At 46.1% G+C, this 14426-nt stretch overlaps 1 protein-coding gene across 1 annotated transcript in view; it reads right to left on the bottom strand.

The window, feature by feature from the left end:
- Positions 1-6024, bottom strand: part of LOC137520728 (cytochrome P450 4A12A-like) — an 89199-nt gene extending 83175 nt beyond the window's left edge. The window contains exon 1 of the mRNA XM_068239026.1: positions 5791-6024. Coding sequence (XP_068095127.1) covers positions 5791-5967 — 177 coding nt within the window. The 5' untranslated portion in view covers positions 5968-6024. The remainder of the gene's footprint in view (positions 1-5790) is intronic.
- Between the last annotated feature and the right edge of the window lie 8402 nt (positions 6025-14426).

Here is a 14426-nt window from a genome sequence, read left to right as displayed (position 1 = left end):
TGAATACCCTTCATTTATCGTTTCTTATTATAATAAAATCTGAAAATATTGTTTATAACGATGATATAAATATAACTACGTTCGTAATAAGTGTATTAAATCATTAGTAAGTATTACTAAAATTTTAATAAAACTATACCTAACCCTACTCTCACACAGAACCCTCCCTGTACCTATCCCTAACCCCTAGACCCCCTGGTAGTGCCTAAACCTAAGACCCCCCTGGTGGTGCCTAAACCTAAGACCCCCCCCTGGTGGTGCCTAAACCTAAGACCCCCCTGGTGGTGCCTAAACCTAAGACCCCCCTCCCCCTGGTGGTGCCTAACCCTAAGACCCCCCTGGGGGTGCCTAACCCTAAGACCCTCCTGGTGGTGCCTAACCCTAAAACCCCCCTGGTGGTGCCTGACCCTAAGACCCCTCATGGTCGTGCCTAAACCTAAAACCCCCCTGGTGGTGCCTAAACCTAAGACCCCCCCTGGTGTTGCCTAACCCTAAAATCACCCTTTGTGATTGCTTTATTATGTGGATAATAATGTTTTACAAATAGTGACTGTAAAAAATATATCACAATTTACGTTACGTACTGATCGCTTTATTTTGTGAATAATAATGTTTTACAAACAGTAAGGGATAACATTTTCAGGGCCGTTTCTTGGGCAGTGCGGGCAGGGCGACCGCCCTGGGCGCAGACCGGCAAGTAGAAGAAAGGGGGAGCAGGCAGAAGGACATAACTGCTAGGGAGCTGGTGACACGCGGTGCAGCCAAATGGAAGCTTGCAAATGGAAGATTGCAAGCTCAATCTCCTTCCTTGACTCCTCCTGGACTGCCTGCGTTCAATGTCAAGTCATCATCACGTCACCACCGCGGGATGCCACCTGATGTCCTGTAGCAGTACTGCAGGCTGTCAGTGGGCGGCGCCCATGGAGGAGTCGGCTTGCCCGGGCTCTCTTCACCTGTGTGCTTTCCTTGTCCCTGCTTTCTCCTGGATGAGCGGCTGGTCACTGGTAAGTAGGCAGATCTACTGACCTGTGGCTGTGTGACTGTCCCTAAAGAGTAAGGGTTCGCAAGTCCACGAGGGGTGGGGGGGGAAGGGGGCACATTTTTTACAGCCTCGCCCTGGGTGCAATTTAGCCTAGAAACTGCCCTGAACATTTTAACCACTTTACCCCCGCGCGTACGGATTTCTCCGCCCCTTTTTCCATCCTTTCACCCCCAGGGACGGAGAAATCCGTACTCTGCGCACTCCCGCCGCTGCCCGCGCTCCCGCTCCTAAACACGCCGCCCGCCGCTAGTAAACACGCCGCCGCCCGCTCGCCCAGAGATCAACGAACGGGAAAATCCATTCCCGTTCGTTGATCTAAGCCCCGCAATGATCTGCTGCCGCTCGGCTGAGCAGCGCAATCATTGTGAAAAAATAACAAAGTCCCAGCCTCTTTCTACTTCCTGTAAGCGTCCGGAAGGACGCTTGCAGGTTGCATGAAACAAATTGGTAATGTTGCCATCTTGTGGCCAAATAGTAAAACTACACCCTAACCATTTTTTACACACAAATAAACTTGTTTTACACAAAAAATTAACTCCTTACCTCCCACACTCCCCAATTTTTTTTTTTGTAATTAAAAAAAAAAAAAAAAATTTACAATTTAAAAAAAATACATAAATAGTTACCTTAGGGACTGAACTCTTTAAATATTTATGTCAGGAGGGTATAACACTGTTACTTTATAAACTATGGGCTTGTAATTAGGGATGGACGCAAAACTGAAAAAAATGCACCTTTATTTCCAACTAAAATATTGGCGGCAAACATTGTGATAGGGACATAATTTAAACGGTTTTATAACCGGGATAAATAGGCATATACATTGAATGGGTTTTAATTACAGTAGCATGCATTATTTAAAAACTATAAAGGCCGAAAACTGAAAAATAATACATTTTTTCCCACATTTTTTCCTATTTTCCCATTAAAACACATTTAGAATAAAATTATTCTTGGCATAATGTCCCACCTAAAGAAAGCCTAATTGGTGGCGAAAAAAACAAGATATAGTTCATTTCATTGCGATAAGTAATGATAAAATTATAGACAAATGAATGGAAGGAGCGCTGAAAGGTGAAATTTGCTCTGGTGGTCAGGGGTAAAACCCCTCAGTTGGGAAGTGGTTAAATAATGTTTTAGTTACATACGATAAATATGTTTAGTATTTTTATAAACGTTATTCGTCACGGACGCATTTTCTAAACTTAAATCATCACAAGCACAGTTGTAAAACATTAGAAATCTCCGGGCGCCGTTTGTAAAACGTTAATAATCTCCGGCGCCCTTTTTTCCTGTTCGGCGCCCATTAAACAATATTTATTATGAAAGTGAATGGCGGTGCCTTTTTGTCCACTAGCTGCCGGCGCCCTTTTTTCCTGTTTTCGTTTTCCCTGTGTCACTGTGAGGCTCCCTTAGCTTGCTATTTCAATTGGCCTGGCACTGCTATTGGCCTGAGGAAGCGGGCTCAGACCCGTGAAACGCGTTGCCTGTGCTACCAATAAAATCTTTTGTCCCTACAAAGATTTGTCGTCCTTGAGGTAAGCAACCTCAAACCTTTCTCGGTTTTAAACTGCTTTTAAACGCTTTTATATACCACCAGGGCGCCTCTTTAAACCATTTAGTGCATCCCTAACCCCCATACGATATCCGTGTGAGGGGTGGAGGCAGAACATATGTGGTTTACACCACGGTGGACATCTGCCTCCCTTCTTTTTTCCAAGGAGAGCGACCGCATCCAGGTCCTTAGTGACCTCCCCGAGTGGAGTCGGGTTAATTGTCTCCACCTGCTTCCTGTGGTCGGTTGCCCCCTTGCAACCCACTCTTGTTAGTAGATTCTTATCTTCTACATTGCCAATTTTGACTAAACATATTACACTATTGGGCTCCCGTGTTTTTTGTTTCCTGTGCCTTTTCCCCAGAAGGTGTCCTGACACCAATCATCCACTAGTGTCACTGTAATGTCTCTGCTGTTTTCTGTTATCTCTCTGTTACAGTTAAATTGTAATATCCTGGTCTTTTTTTTCTTATTGCTTACTATTCTCTTCTGGCTTATCTCTCCAGTAATGCTGCTTTTTATTGGCCTGTAGCTGTGAGAGGTCTCTCTCCCCTCCTGTAATATCTGCAACTCTCTTTCTCTTCCTTACTTTAGTTTTCAGTAGAGCTCTCTTATCTGTGGCTCTGAGCTGACTTGCTCCATCTGTCTCACTAATGGCTGGTCTCTGTTTTTGTCTCTCTGCTCTACATCCTCCACATCACACACTCATTTCTTGCTGCATCATCAATTTAGTCTCCATGGATTATCAGGCTCCTCCCCCTAACTAGCCTTCAACTGCTAAAACCCAACTGCCATTTCCCCTTGCACATGCCCAGCTTCTCTCTCCTCTTTTCTGCTAATGGGCTCCCCCTGGTGGCACCTGCAGGCTCTCTTTACAGCAGCACTTTCTACAAAAAACGAAATGCATATTGAACCCTTGGTGTGTGTGTCTGTTGCAATGACACACACAGGGTTACACCTATACTGGAGTGCCTATTCCTGGCTACCTATACTGGAGTGCCTATTTCTGGCTACCTATACTGGAGCGCCTATTCCTGGCTACCTATACTGGAGCGCCTATTCCTGGCTACCTATACTGGAGCGCCTATTCCTGGCTACCTAGGAGTGCCTATTCCTGGCTACCTATACTGGAGAGCCTATTCCTGGCTACCTATATTGGAGTGCCTATTCCTGGCTACCTACACTGGAGTGCCTATTCCTGGCTACCTATACTGGAGCGCCTATTCCTGGCTACCTATACTGGAGTGCCTATTCCTGGCTACCTATACTGGAGCGCCTATTCCTGGCTACCTATACAAGAGCGCCTATTCCTGGCTACCTATACTGGAGCGCCTATTCCTGGCTACCTATACTGGGGGCACCTATTCCTGGCTACCTAAACTGGGGGCACCTATTCCTGACTACCTATACCGGAGCGCCTATTCCTGGCTACCTATACTGGGGGCACCTATTCCTGGCTACCTATACTGGAGCGCCTATTCCTGGCTACCTGTACTGGGGGCACCTATTCCTGGCTACCTATACTGGGGGCAACTATACCTGGCTACCTATACTGGGGGCAACTATACCTGGCTATATGTACTGGGCCACCTATTCCTGGCTACCTATACTGGGCCACCTATACTGGAGGCACCTATTCCTGGCTATATGTACTGGGCCACCTATTCCTGGCTACCTATACTGGGCCACCTATGCCTGGCTACCTATACTGGGGGCACCTATTCCTGGCTACCTATACTGGGGGCACCTATTCCTGGCTATCTGTACTGGGCCACCTATTCCTGGCTACCTATACTGGGCCACCTATTCCTGGCTACCTATACTGGGCCACCTATTCCTGGCTACCATACGGGGAGGATGAGGGAGTGGGGCACATCTGGCTACCATGGTGGAGGCCACATTATTTAACGGAGAGGGGGCAGTTCCAAATTCTTCATCAGGGCCCCGAGGTCTGTAACTACGCCAATGACAGCCAGGCAATCTGAATTGTTTAAAAGGAAATCAATATGGCAGCCTCCATATCCATCTCACTTTAGGTGTTCCTTAAAGAGGAACTCCAGTGAAAATAATGTAATAAAAAAGTGCTTCATTTTTACAATAATTATGTATAAATGATTTAGTCAGTGTTTGCCCATTGTAAAATCTTTTAAATCCCTGATTTACATTCTGACATTTATTACATAGTGACATTTTTACTGTTGGCAGGTGATGTAGCTGCTGCATGTTTTTTTGGCAGTTGGAAACAGCTGTAAACAGCTATTTCCCACAATGCAGCAAGTTTCACAGATAGGAAACTGCCAGGAGTATGTACTTTCTTTTGGGAGGGGTTTCACCACATTATCAGTCATACAGCACCCTCTGATGGTCTGTTTGTGAAAAGGAATAGATTTCTCATGTAAAAGGGGGTATCAGCTACTGATTGGGATAAAGTTCAATTCTTGGTCAGAGTTTCTCTTTAGAAAACGCAAGGTGGGAATTTTTAACAAAAAACAAAACATGCTACTTGATCAGGGGGGCTATCTAAATCAGCTAGCCTCAATTACAACTGCTCTCCATTGTTCCTGTGGACAGAAATCCTCTGGTTTTGGTTTCGGCGACTCCTTGGGGCCACGATGCTGCAGCTCTGTACTCTGTGTGTCTCAACACAGAGCACAGAGCAGAGAGGTGGGGAGAGGCAGAGCTGCCCAATGAGAGCTGGGGAAGGCGTGTTAGGAATGGCCCCAGTGGGCATTTTGCAGGAGTGCCTCTCCTGCAAGGGACGCCCCTTCCCCTCGACATTGCCGACAAGCTGCATGTCGGCAATTTCGGGGGGTGACAGTATGGCTGAAGGGGGGCAAAAAGCAGTGCAAAGGTGACACAGAGGTATGTCATGGACCAGGGAACATGCCCCCGTGTCCTATCTGCCCCCCTTCCCTGCCTCGGGTACACTTAAAGCTTTGTTTACATGTTAGATGAAACTTGTCCGAGGCGGCCAGTAATGACTGCATCTGACAAGAATCTAGTGCATGTACAACAGCCCCCAATGCCACCCAACCCCTTCACCAGTGATAAGCCTGGCATGTCGATTTGGCTGATCCCTGGCCGAGAGCATTGTTCTCCCCATTCACCCGCATGACATCACAGAGAAAAAACAAACAGATGTTAGTTCCAGCATCATTTTTATACTTTACTATGAGATTGCACAATGTCTTACCACATGAGCATTGCCGAACAACCAGTGGGTCTCCGGACCTGGGAAAGAGCTGAATATGGCCAGGAACTTCTTCCTCCTCATGTACAATGAATACACCATGAACAGGAGATACAGCATAAATATCCAGGCAGCCCATTGGAAGATCTCTGAAGCTGTCACTGGTAGCAGAGAGACCATGCTGGACTTGGGAAGAGGACTTCAGGCTATGACCAAACTGAGGTCTACACTCCTCAGCTAGTGAGAGAACTAATGACAGAAGGAGGAGAGGCAGCAGAAGTACATATAAAGGAGGAGGACAGATGATTGATGGAAGGTGTGGCAGAGTCCATGCCCTCATAAACCACAGCAGGGACAGGAGAGAACACATAATGTACTTCATAATCTTTTACGCGGAATTCTTTTTTGGCATCGGTGAGTCTATTTTACGACTCTATATGTGTTACGTAAAAAATATCTTTTTTTTTTTTTTTCTTTTTTGCTATTGGTTTCTGCCATTCGTACCCAAGTTTTAACAGAGCTTTAGGTATCTTCAATGTCCTGGTTGTGTCATGGTTTTCTAAATATGCATCTAATAATTGTGGCGATTGCAAGGAGAGAGTCTTTGGGTAAGTAATTAATGGGAGCAAAATTAAAAGGACAACTGAAGCGAGAGGTATATGGAGGCTGCCATATTTATTTCCTTTTAAGCAATACCAGTTGCCTGGCTGTTCTGCTGATCCTCTGCCTCTAATGCTTTTAGCCATAGACCCTGAACAAGCATGCAGCAGATCAGGTGTTTCTGACATTGTTGTCAGATCTGACAAGATTTAAGGTGCCCATACACTCGTCAGATTGGCAGCAGATAGATAAGAAATGCATCTGATGATCTATCTGATGCGTTTTTAGAACATTTTTTACCAGGATAGAATTCCAATAGATTTCAGTTTGAAATCTATTGAAATTCGATCTGATGGCATTTTTTTGCCATCAGATTTCCATTCAGGCCAATGCAAACTGATAAGCAATCTCATCAGATCGACCTAAATTTTCCACCGTGCCAGTTCGATGGAAATCCATCGAAATCGGCCATCGATCGGTCGATTGGCCAACCGATTTGCAATCTATCGATCGATCGGGATCGATCGGTCGGCCAGAAAATCGGCTGAGTGTATGGGCCCCTTAAGCTGCATGCTTGTTTCTGGTGTGCTTCAGACACTACTGCAGCCAAATAGGCCAGCAGGACTGCCAGGCAACTGGTATTCACAGCAGAGAATAAAGCCAGCGCTCACCAACATGAGCTGCAACTGAATGACTTATCACCTCATGTGCACCACTTATACAGCTCAAATACACACTCAGCTATCAAACAGATGCAAAACATATGCATAACTAAATACTTACCATGCAAACAGGAGAGCACAATGGGAGCTGCTAGCCTGGTAGTTACAGATTTACTGAGACAACTGGTATTGTTTGCACTAGCCGAATGAATGTGGTACCAGGGAAAACAATTGAACAAACACTTGAGTCCTAAAGGACATTGCCCTATATGTACATTGTAAAAGCATCTTACTTTTTTTGTAATCACAGAGGTTAAAACAATAGTAAAGCTCCACTGTTGTGGGGACTCTCTTGTGAAGGTCTCACAGGGAGTGTCCTGATTACTCTGTGGGGGTCTTTGCTTATCCCCTTCCACTTCAGTGTATCTTACCAAGTGGGGTGTAGCTATCCCACAGGTCTATCTTCACAATTATAAGGTGTATAGGATGGGATAAGGAGACGCTTCCTTGCTGGTTATAATCAGTCGGTCATTCAGCAATGGTGCGCTCCCCTGCTGTCTGGTCTCTCCTACACACCCATAAATGACGGGTGGGTTAACACATATTACATTAGTGCAAAGTGCTGTACATGGACTTTAACATGGACATGTTTCACCAACAGGCTTCATCAGAAAGTGCTCTATACATTATATACAGTTGTTACATAAACATCCAACACCAATAATTTACAAAAAGCCCCCCATCATAGATAGTCCCAGTCAGAGCCGGAGTGCCCTGTCAGGCATAGGCCATATATAGGTTAGGAAGGGGTAGAGATCTGCAATTGATGAGGGTGTGCATAATGATGTGACTTTTTTTCTACAGCTACGGAGGACAGCGATGGGATCCAATGTGGCCCCGTCCTTCGCGGGTGCCTTCCTGCACCAGTTTGAGAGTAGTTGTGTCTATACCAATGAGTCGTTCACTAGGCACTGCGGTGTCTGGTGGCATTTCATTGACGACATTTTTGCGGTATGGCGTGGTGACATTGGATCCCTCCTGTCCTTCCATGATGATCTCAATCAATTCTACCCCAATATCAAATTTTAGATCACTTATGATCGTCTTGAATTATGATTTTCTTGATACCACAATCAGACGATGTGGAGAGACATTGGTTTCAGATTTTTATCGGAAACCGACTGATGGCAACCAGTGTCTCCGCTTTGAGAGTTTTCACCCTCCTGCTGTCTTCCGTTCGGTAGCTAGGAGCCAGTTGCTCCGGATGGATAGAATTGTAACTGATTATGGGGTACTTGACAGTCGAAGGCAGCAGATGGCTGATAAACTCTCAGAGCGGGGATACCCTCCCGATCTCATCCAGGAAGTACGTGATGAAATCTCTGGTCCTGATGGAAACATCGGGACCAGGGCTCCTCGAGGTGCACGTCTGCCCTTTGTGTGCCAGTTTCACAGTTATTCCAACAAAGTTTTTTCCAGTATCAAGAGACACTGGCACATACTTGGCAGTGCATACCCCGAGGTTCCTGAGTTTAACTCACCTCCAAGACCTGCCTATAGACGCAATTAAACTATAGGTAGTAGATTGGTTAGGGCTTACAATCCTCCTTCTGTATCAGAGACCATTAGTTTTTTGGGTCCAAAACGCGAAGGATCATTTCCGTGGCTCTCGTGTAGCGAGTGCCAACATATGATTAAGGGATCTGTTTTTGGGGAGAACTTTCAGATCAGGCATTTCCTCACCTGCCAGAGCACCTTTGTCGTTTATTTGCTGACTTGTCCTTGTGGCTTGAAATATATCGGTGAAACCACACAGAAGGTGCGAGACCGCATCTGTCAGCATAGGAGCTCTGTCAGGGGAGGCACTTCTGATCTCCCGGTAGCGAGACATTTTCGCTCCATGGGACATAGAGATGTGGATCTCAAATTCATGATTATAGATCATATAATAATAATAATAATAATAATATTGGCAGTATTTGTATAGCGCCTTTCTCCTGTTGGACTTAAAGCGCTTGCGAGGCAGCCACTAGAGCGCACTCAGTAGGCAGTAGCAGTGTTAAGGAGACTTGCCCAAGAAACTCCTTACTGAAATAGGTGCTGGCTTACTGAACAGGCAGAGCCGAGATTTGAACCCAGGTCTCCTGTGTCAGAGGCAGAGCCCTTAACCATTACACTTTCGAGCCACTGATATACCTAAACCAAAAAGAGGGGGCGAGGAGAACGCCAGCGCATACCACTAAGGCTGCATCTGAAATGACCACCAGCTCAGTGTGTAGCACCTATATAGACTTTCTACACACTTCGCATTCAATTCAGATGCAAATCATATGCAAATCTGCTACTACTTATCATGCAAACAGGAAACTCAGGAGGAGGGGCTGGGAGCAGCTAACCTGACAGTTACATAGTTACAAAGTTAAAGAAAACCTGAACTGAAAATTAAAAGTCAAAATAAGCATGCACAAGTCATACTTGCCTTCCATGTAATCTATTCCTCAGTGTCTTTCTCCTGTCCCACGTCCTGTTTGGCCACTGTGATCAAGGGAATTCTCCGTTCTCCATTTTGAAAATGGCCATTACCCCATAACAGCTTTCTGGTCAGCACAGAGTTAAACTGTAACATCGCCCACTTGAGCCATAGGGAAACATGGACATTACCTGGTACATCAGTTTTCCTCTCAGCTATAACTGACAGCAACTGATATTTTACTGACAGCAACTGATATATTTCAGATCTGACAAAATTTTGTCAGAACTGAAAGGGATTATTGTCAGAAGAAAATGGTGAGCTTCTGAGAGGAACTGATGGCAAGGTAACTATGTAATGTTCATTTGAAGTTACCTCATGTGTTTATTTTAAATATTTTTACTCAGTACAGGTTCTCTTTAAGGAAAAGTGAGGGGGGAAAGGCTGCGCATCCCTAAACATATGCTGCAATTGAATGGTTAATCGCACAGGCATACACCGCCTCTGCCAGACTGAAAAATGCATGCCCTGCATCCTAGACAAGTGCTAACATTTATTAAACTAGGAGGTACTTTAGCTTCCAATATGGTTTGCATGCAAAGTATATTATACTAGACACTTGCGCCACGGTGAGGCAGACCTCCGGGCAAGTGACCTAACCTAAATTTAAAACCTCGGGAGCAGCTAAGCAGAAAAAAATGTGTAACTTACATTTGGTTGAACAGCGAGGAGAACGCCAGCGCATACCACTAAAGCTGCATCCGAAATGACCACCAGCTCAGTGTGTAGCACCTATATAGACTTTCTACAAGAAAAAAAAAAGAGGGGGCGATCGGGTTCTGCTCCTCAAAAAGAGGGAGGTCATGTGGATCCACAAACTGGGGTCCCTACACCCACATGGTTTAAATAGGGACTTCGACCTCCATCTATATATTTATGAAACATCTTTTTTAATGTTATAGGTGATATGCTATGGGATTAAAACGTGAATTGGACTACATGGATTGGACACAGACATAGAGAATTGGATTATGGACTGTAATTGGATGAGATAAGTGTGGATTTAACACTTATGATTTAATGTATACATTATTTCCTTTGTTTCCCTTTAAGGGGTGGATACCTCCATTGTCATTTCCTGTCTGCACAGGTATATATTTGCATATGATGTATTGATTCATTTGGCATTGAGGAAGGTTGTGGAACGACCGAAACGTTTGCCTGTATACAGGGCCGGATTACCGACTAGGCAACAAAAGCAGTCGCTTGGGGCCCCATTCAGAGTCAAAGGGGCCCCATCAGCACATAAACCAGCCCTCGCCATCCTGTCAGCGGTGGCTGGATGGTATAATGGTTAAAGGGACTCTGAGCAGTGCAGTAACTATGGAAAGATGCATATCATTTTAAAGCTCTCTTTCTCCTCTTTCCAAGGATATATAAACCGCCGCCCTACGCCTTTTAGTTTTCGCTATATTCGCGATCGAAATCGCGGCCACGGTAATTTCGATCGCGAAAATTGCGACAACTAAAAGGCGTAGGGTGGCAGTTCATCTATCATTGGAAAGAGGAGAAAGAGAGCTTCAAAATGATATGCATCTTTCCATAGTTACATTGTATTACACAGGACGACTTTTCTCCAAAATCGGCAGCTCGATTCAGCACAATGCAATGAAATATAAAGAGCCCAGGGGGATATAATTACACACATCATGCTGGTAGGTGTGAGGATGTAATTAATTAGTTGTGGTATGCTTAAAGGCATACCCACAGGCACTGCTCGGAGTCCGTTTAAGGGCTCTGCCTCTGGCACAGGAGACCAGGGTTCGAATCTTGTCTCTGCCTGTTCAGTAAGCCAGCACCTATTCAGTAGGAGACCTTAGGCAAGTCTCTCTAACACTTCTACTGCCTATAGGGCGCGTCCTGGTGGTTGCAGCTCTGGCGCTTTGAGTCCGCCAGGAGAAAAGCGCAATATAAATGTAATTTGTCTTGTCTTGTCTAATGATGCCGTGCGCTGCTGATTGTCTTCAGAGCCAGGCTCTCCTCCTAGTTCCCCCTCCTGCTACTGTGCGCTCTGCTGCTGCCCACTCCTCCCTTCCTTCCCACAGAGAACCACAGCTGCAGCAAGAATGATAGCAGCAGATGGCAAACGCTCACTCACCTATCCATGATCCAAGCGATAGAGATCCCGTCATCTAAAACCCATCTGTCTCTTCTACAGTGCAGCCGCTCGCTCTGAACTTCCTGATTCTCAGATCAGACAGGAAGTAGGAAGTAGTAATAGCTCTCTAGAGGAGACAGATGGGCTCCGGATGACAGGACCTCTATTGCTTGGATCGCAATAGGTGAATGTGAGTCATCTGGTGCTGTCATTCTCCCCCGCTGCGGCTGCCTTCTCTGCTGGACTATCGTATTCACTGGGATGGAGGCTGCATGGTGGCTGTCTAGTTTGGGAGGAAATCGGTTGTTCGGTGGTGGGGGTGGTTATTTAATTCTGTCTGGGGAACGGCTTCCGGTTTGGCGGTGTCCAGAGCTTTCTGCTATTGCCAGGCTGGAGATGCAGGGGGAAAGTGCTGCTGCTGTGATATCTGGCGCCCTCTTCACAGGGGTGCCCCAGCCCCTGAGTGCAAATGTCCCAGCCATTCATCTCTCACTCCGCATTTTGCCGCTGCTATTCCCTGCATTGTGCACCCACAGAGGAAAGCGTGCTGTTGCCCATAGCAACCAGTAGCTCGGCTGCCCCGATGTGTGCGGCATGTTGCTGTGCAGCTGCATCTTCTGATTCTATTACGACATGATGGGGGGGCTCAAATCAGTTACTTTGCTTAGGGCTCCATTTCGCCTTAATCCGGCTCTGCCTGTATATGATTTATTGTTGCTCAATAAATAGCCCTGTGCTGCAACTCCTCGTTTCTTTCTATATATATATATATACACACACACACACATTGGTCAGACAAAAACCCCTAATTAACCACACGATGTTTAGTGAGTGTGATAAGAGATAAGGAGATTGAGAGATAATGATTGTGAGGAGATCTAATTGTAAACAGGCCCAGGTCTCAAAACAAGGGGACATTACATCTGAAGAACATGCCCGTTTCTAGGGCCGTGCAGCCCGTGCGGGCGCCCTGAGCGCTGAAGAAAGGGGGGTCGCTGTAATGGAGGGGGAAGTCAGCCGCGGGGAGGACAGCCTGACCTCTCCCTCCCTTCATCTCCGGGCCGCCCTCCGTGCTCCCCCCTCCGATGCAGAGCGCAGCAGGGAAGCGCTTTAATAGTCACAACTCACCTGCCTGCGTTCCAATCGCCGGTCACTAGCCGCTGGTCTTCTCTCTGCATACACGCTGATACACACGCTGCTTCCTGTTTAACCATGAATACTTGGGGCACCTATACCTAGCTATACTGAGGGCACCTATTCCAGTCTATACTGGGGGCACCTATACTTAGCTATACTGAGTGCATCTATTCCTGTCTATACTGGGGGCACCTATAACTAGCTATACTCGGGACACCTATACCTGTCTATACTGAGGACACCTATTCCAGTCTTTACTTGGGGCACCTATACTTAGCTATACTGAGTGCACCTATTCCTGTCTGTACTGTGGGCACCTATACCTGTCTATACTGGGGGCACCTATACTTAGCTATACTGAGGGCACCTATTCTGGTCTATACTGTGGGCACCTATACCTGTCTATACTGGGGGCACCTATACCTAGCTATACTGAGGGCACCTATTCTGGTCTATACTGGGGGCACCTATACCTAGCTATACTGAGGGCACCTATTCCTGTCTATACTGGGTGCACCTATACCTGTCTATACTGGAGGAACTTATACATGTCTATACTGGGAGCACCTATTCCTGTCTATACTGGAAGCACCTATTCCTGTCTATACTGAGGGCACTTATACCTGTCTATACTGGGTGCACCTATACCTGTCTATACTGGGTGCACCTATACCTGTCTATACTGGAGGAACTTATACCTGTCTATACTGGGAGCACCTATTCCTGTCTATACTGGGAGCACCTATTCCTGTCTATACTGAGGGCACTTATACCTGTCTATACTGGGTGCACCTATACCTGCCTATATTGGGGGCTAGAGATGGCCCGAACTGTTAGCTGGCGAGCAGTATTCTGCGAACATCCTCTGTTCACATTTGCAATGAACAGCGAACATTTGGCATGTTTGATTTGCCCCCTATACATTATCATTGAGCTAAACTTTCACCACTTACCTCACAGTCAGCAGACACATGGCAGCCAATCAGCTAGCACCCCCTCCTGGACCCCCCTATCAAAAAGCAGTTGTGGTGGCCATATTGGATTCATTCTCTGCTGGCTGCTGACTGTTAGTGAGAGCAGGGTCAAACTTGCTGCAGATAGGTAGGGAAAGCATTAGCTAGGCCTGTGTTCTTGTTCCTCACTTGCTGTGAAAGCAAACAGCCCTTTTGAGGGCTAGCACATCGGTCTCCTGTGTTTTTTTGTGTGTGACACTCCACAGCCCACTGACACCCAGAGCTGTGTGCACAATACTATTGTTGCTACGTTAAGTTGCAGGCACAGAACCACTCTAGTGAATTATTATGTCACTGTATTCTGATAGTACTATTGCATTTTTGTGTGTGAGACACTCCACAGCCCACTGAAACCCGACTTTGCGTCAACTCCATAATGTTTGGTGGAACTTCTGGCATGGATCCCCCTCCGGCATACCCCTGCCCTGCTGCTCTAGTGTAAGACCCCTTGGAACAACCTTTTCATCACGTTTGTGGCCAGAAACAGTCTTTGTATGTTTCAAAATTCACCTGCCCATTTAGATCTATGGTAGATTCGCCTGTTCGTGAACATTTGCGGAAGTTTGCGTTCGCCGTTCACGAACAGAAAATTCTATGTT

Source organism: Hyperolius riggenbachi, chromosome 6, assembly GCF_040937935.1.
Source record: "Hyperolius riggenbachi isolate aHypRig1 chromosome 6, aHypRig1.pri, whole genome shotgun sequence".
Taxonomy (NCBI): Eukaryota; Metazoa; Chordata; class Amphibia; order Anura; family Hyperoliidae; genus Hyperolius; species Hyperolius riggenbachi.
Note: the sequence above shows the minus strand (reverse complement) of the source record. Positions and strands in the feature narration are given on the sequence as shown.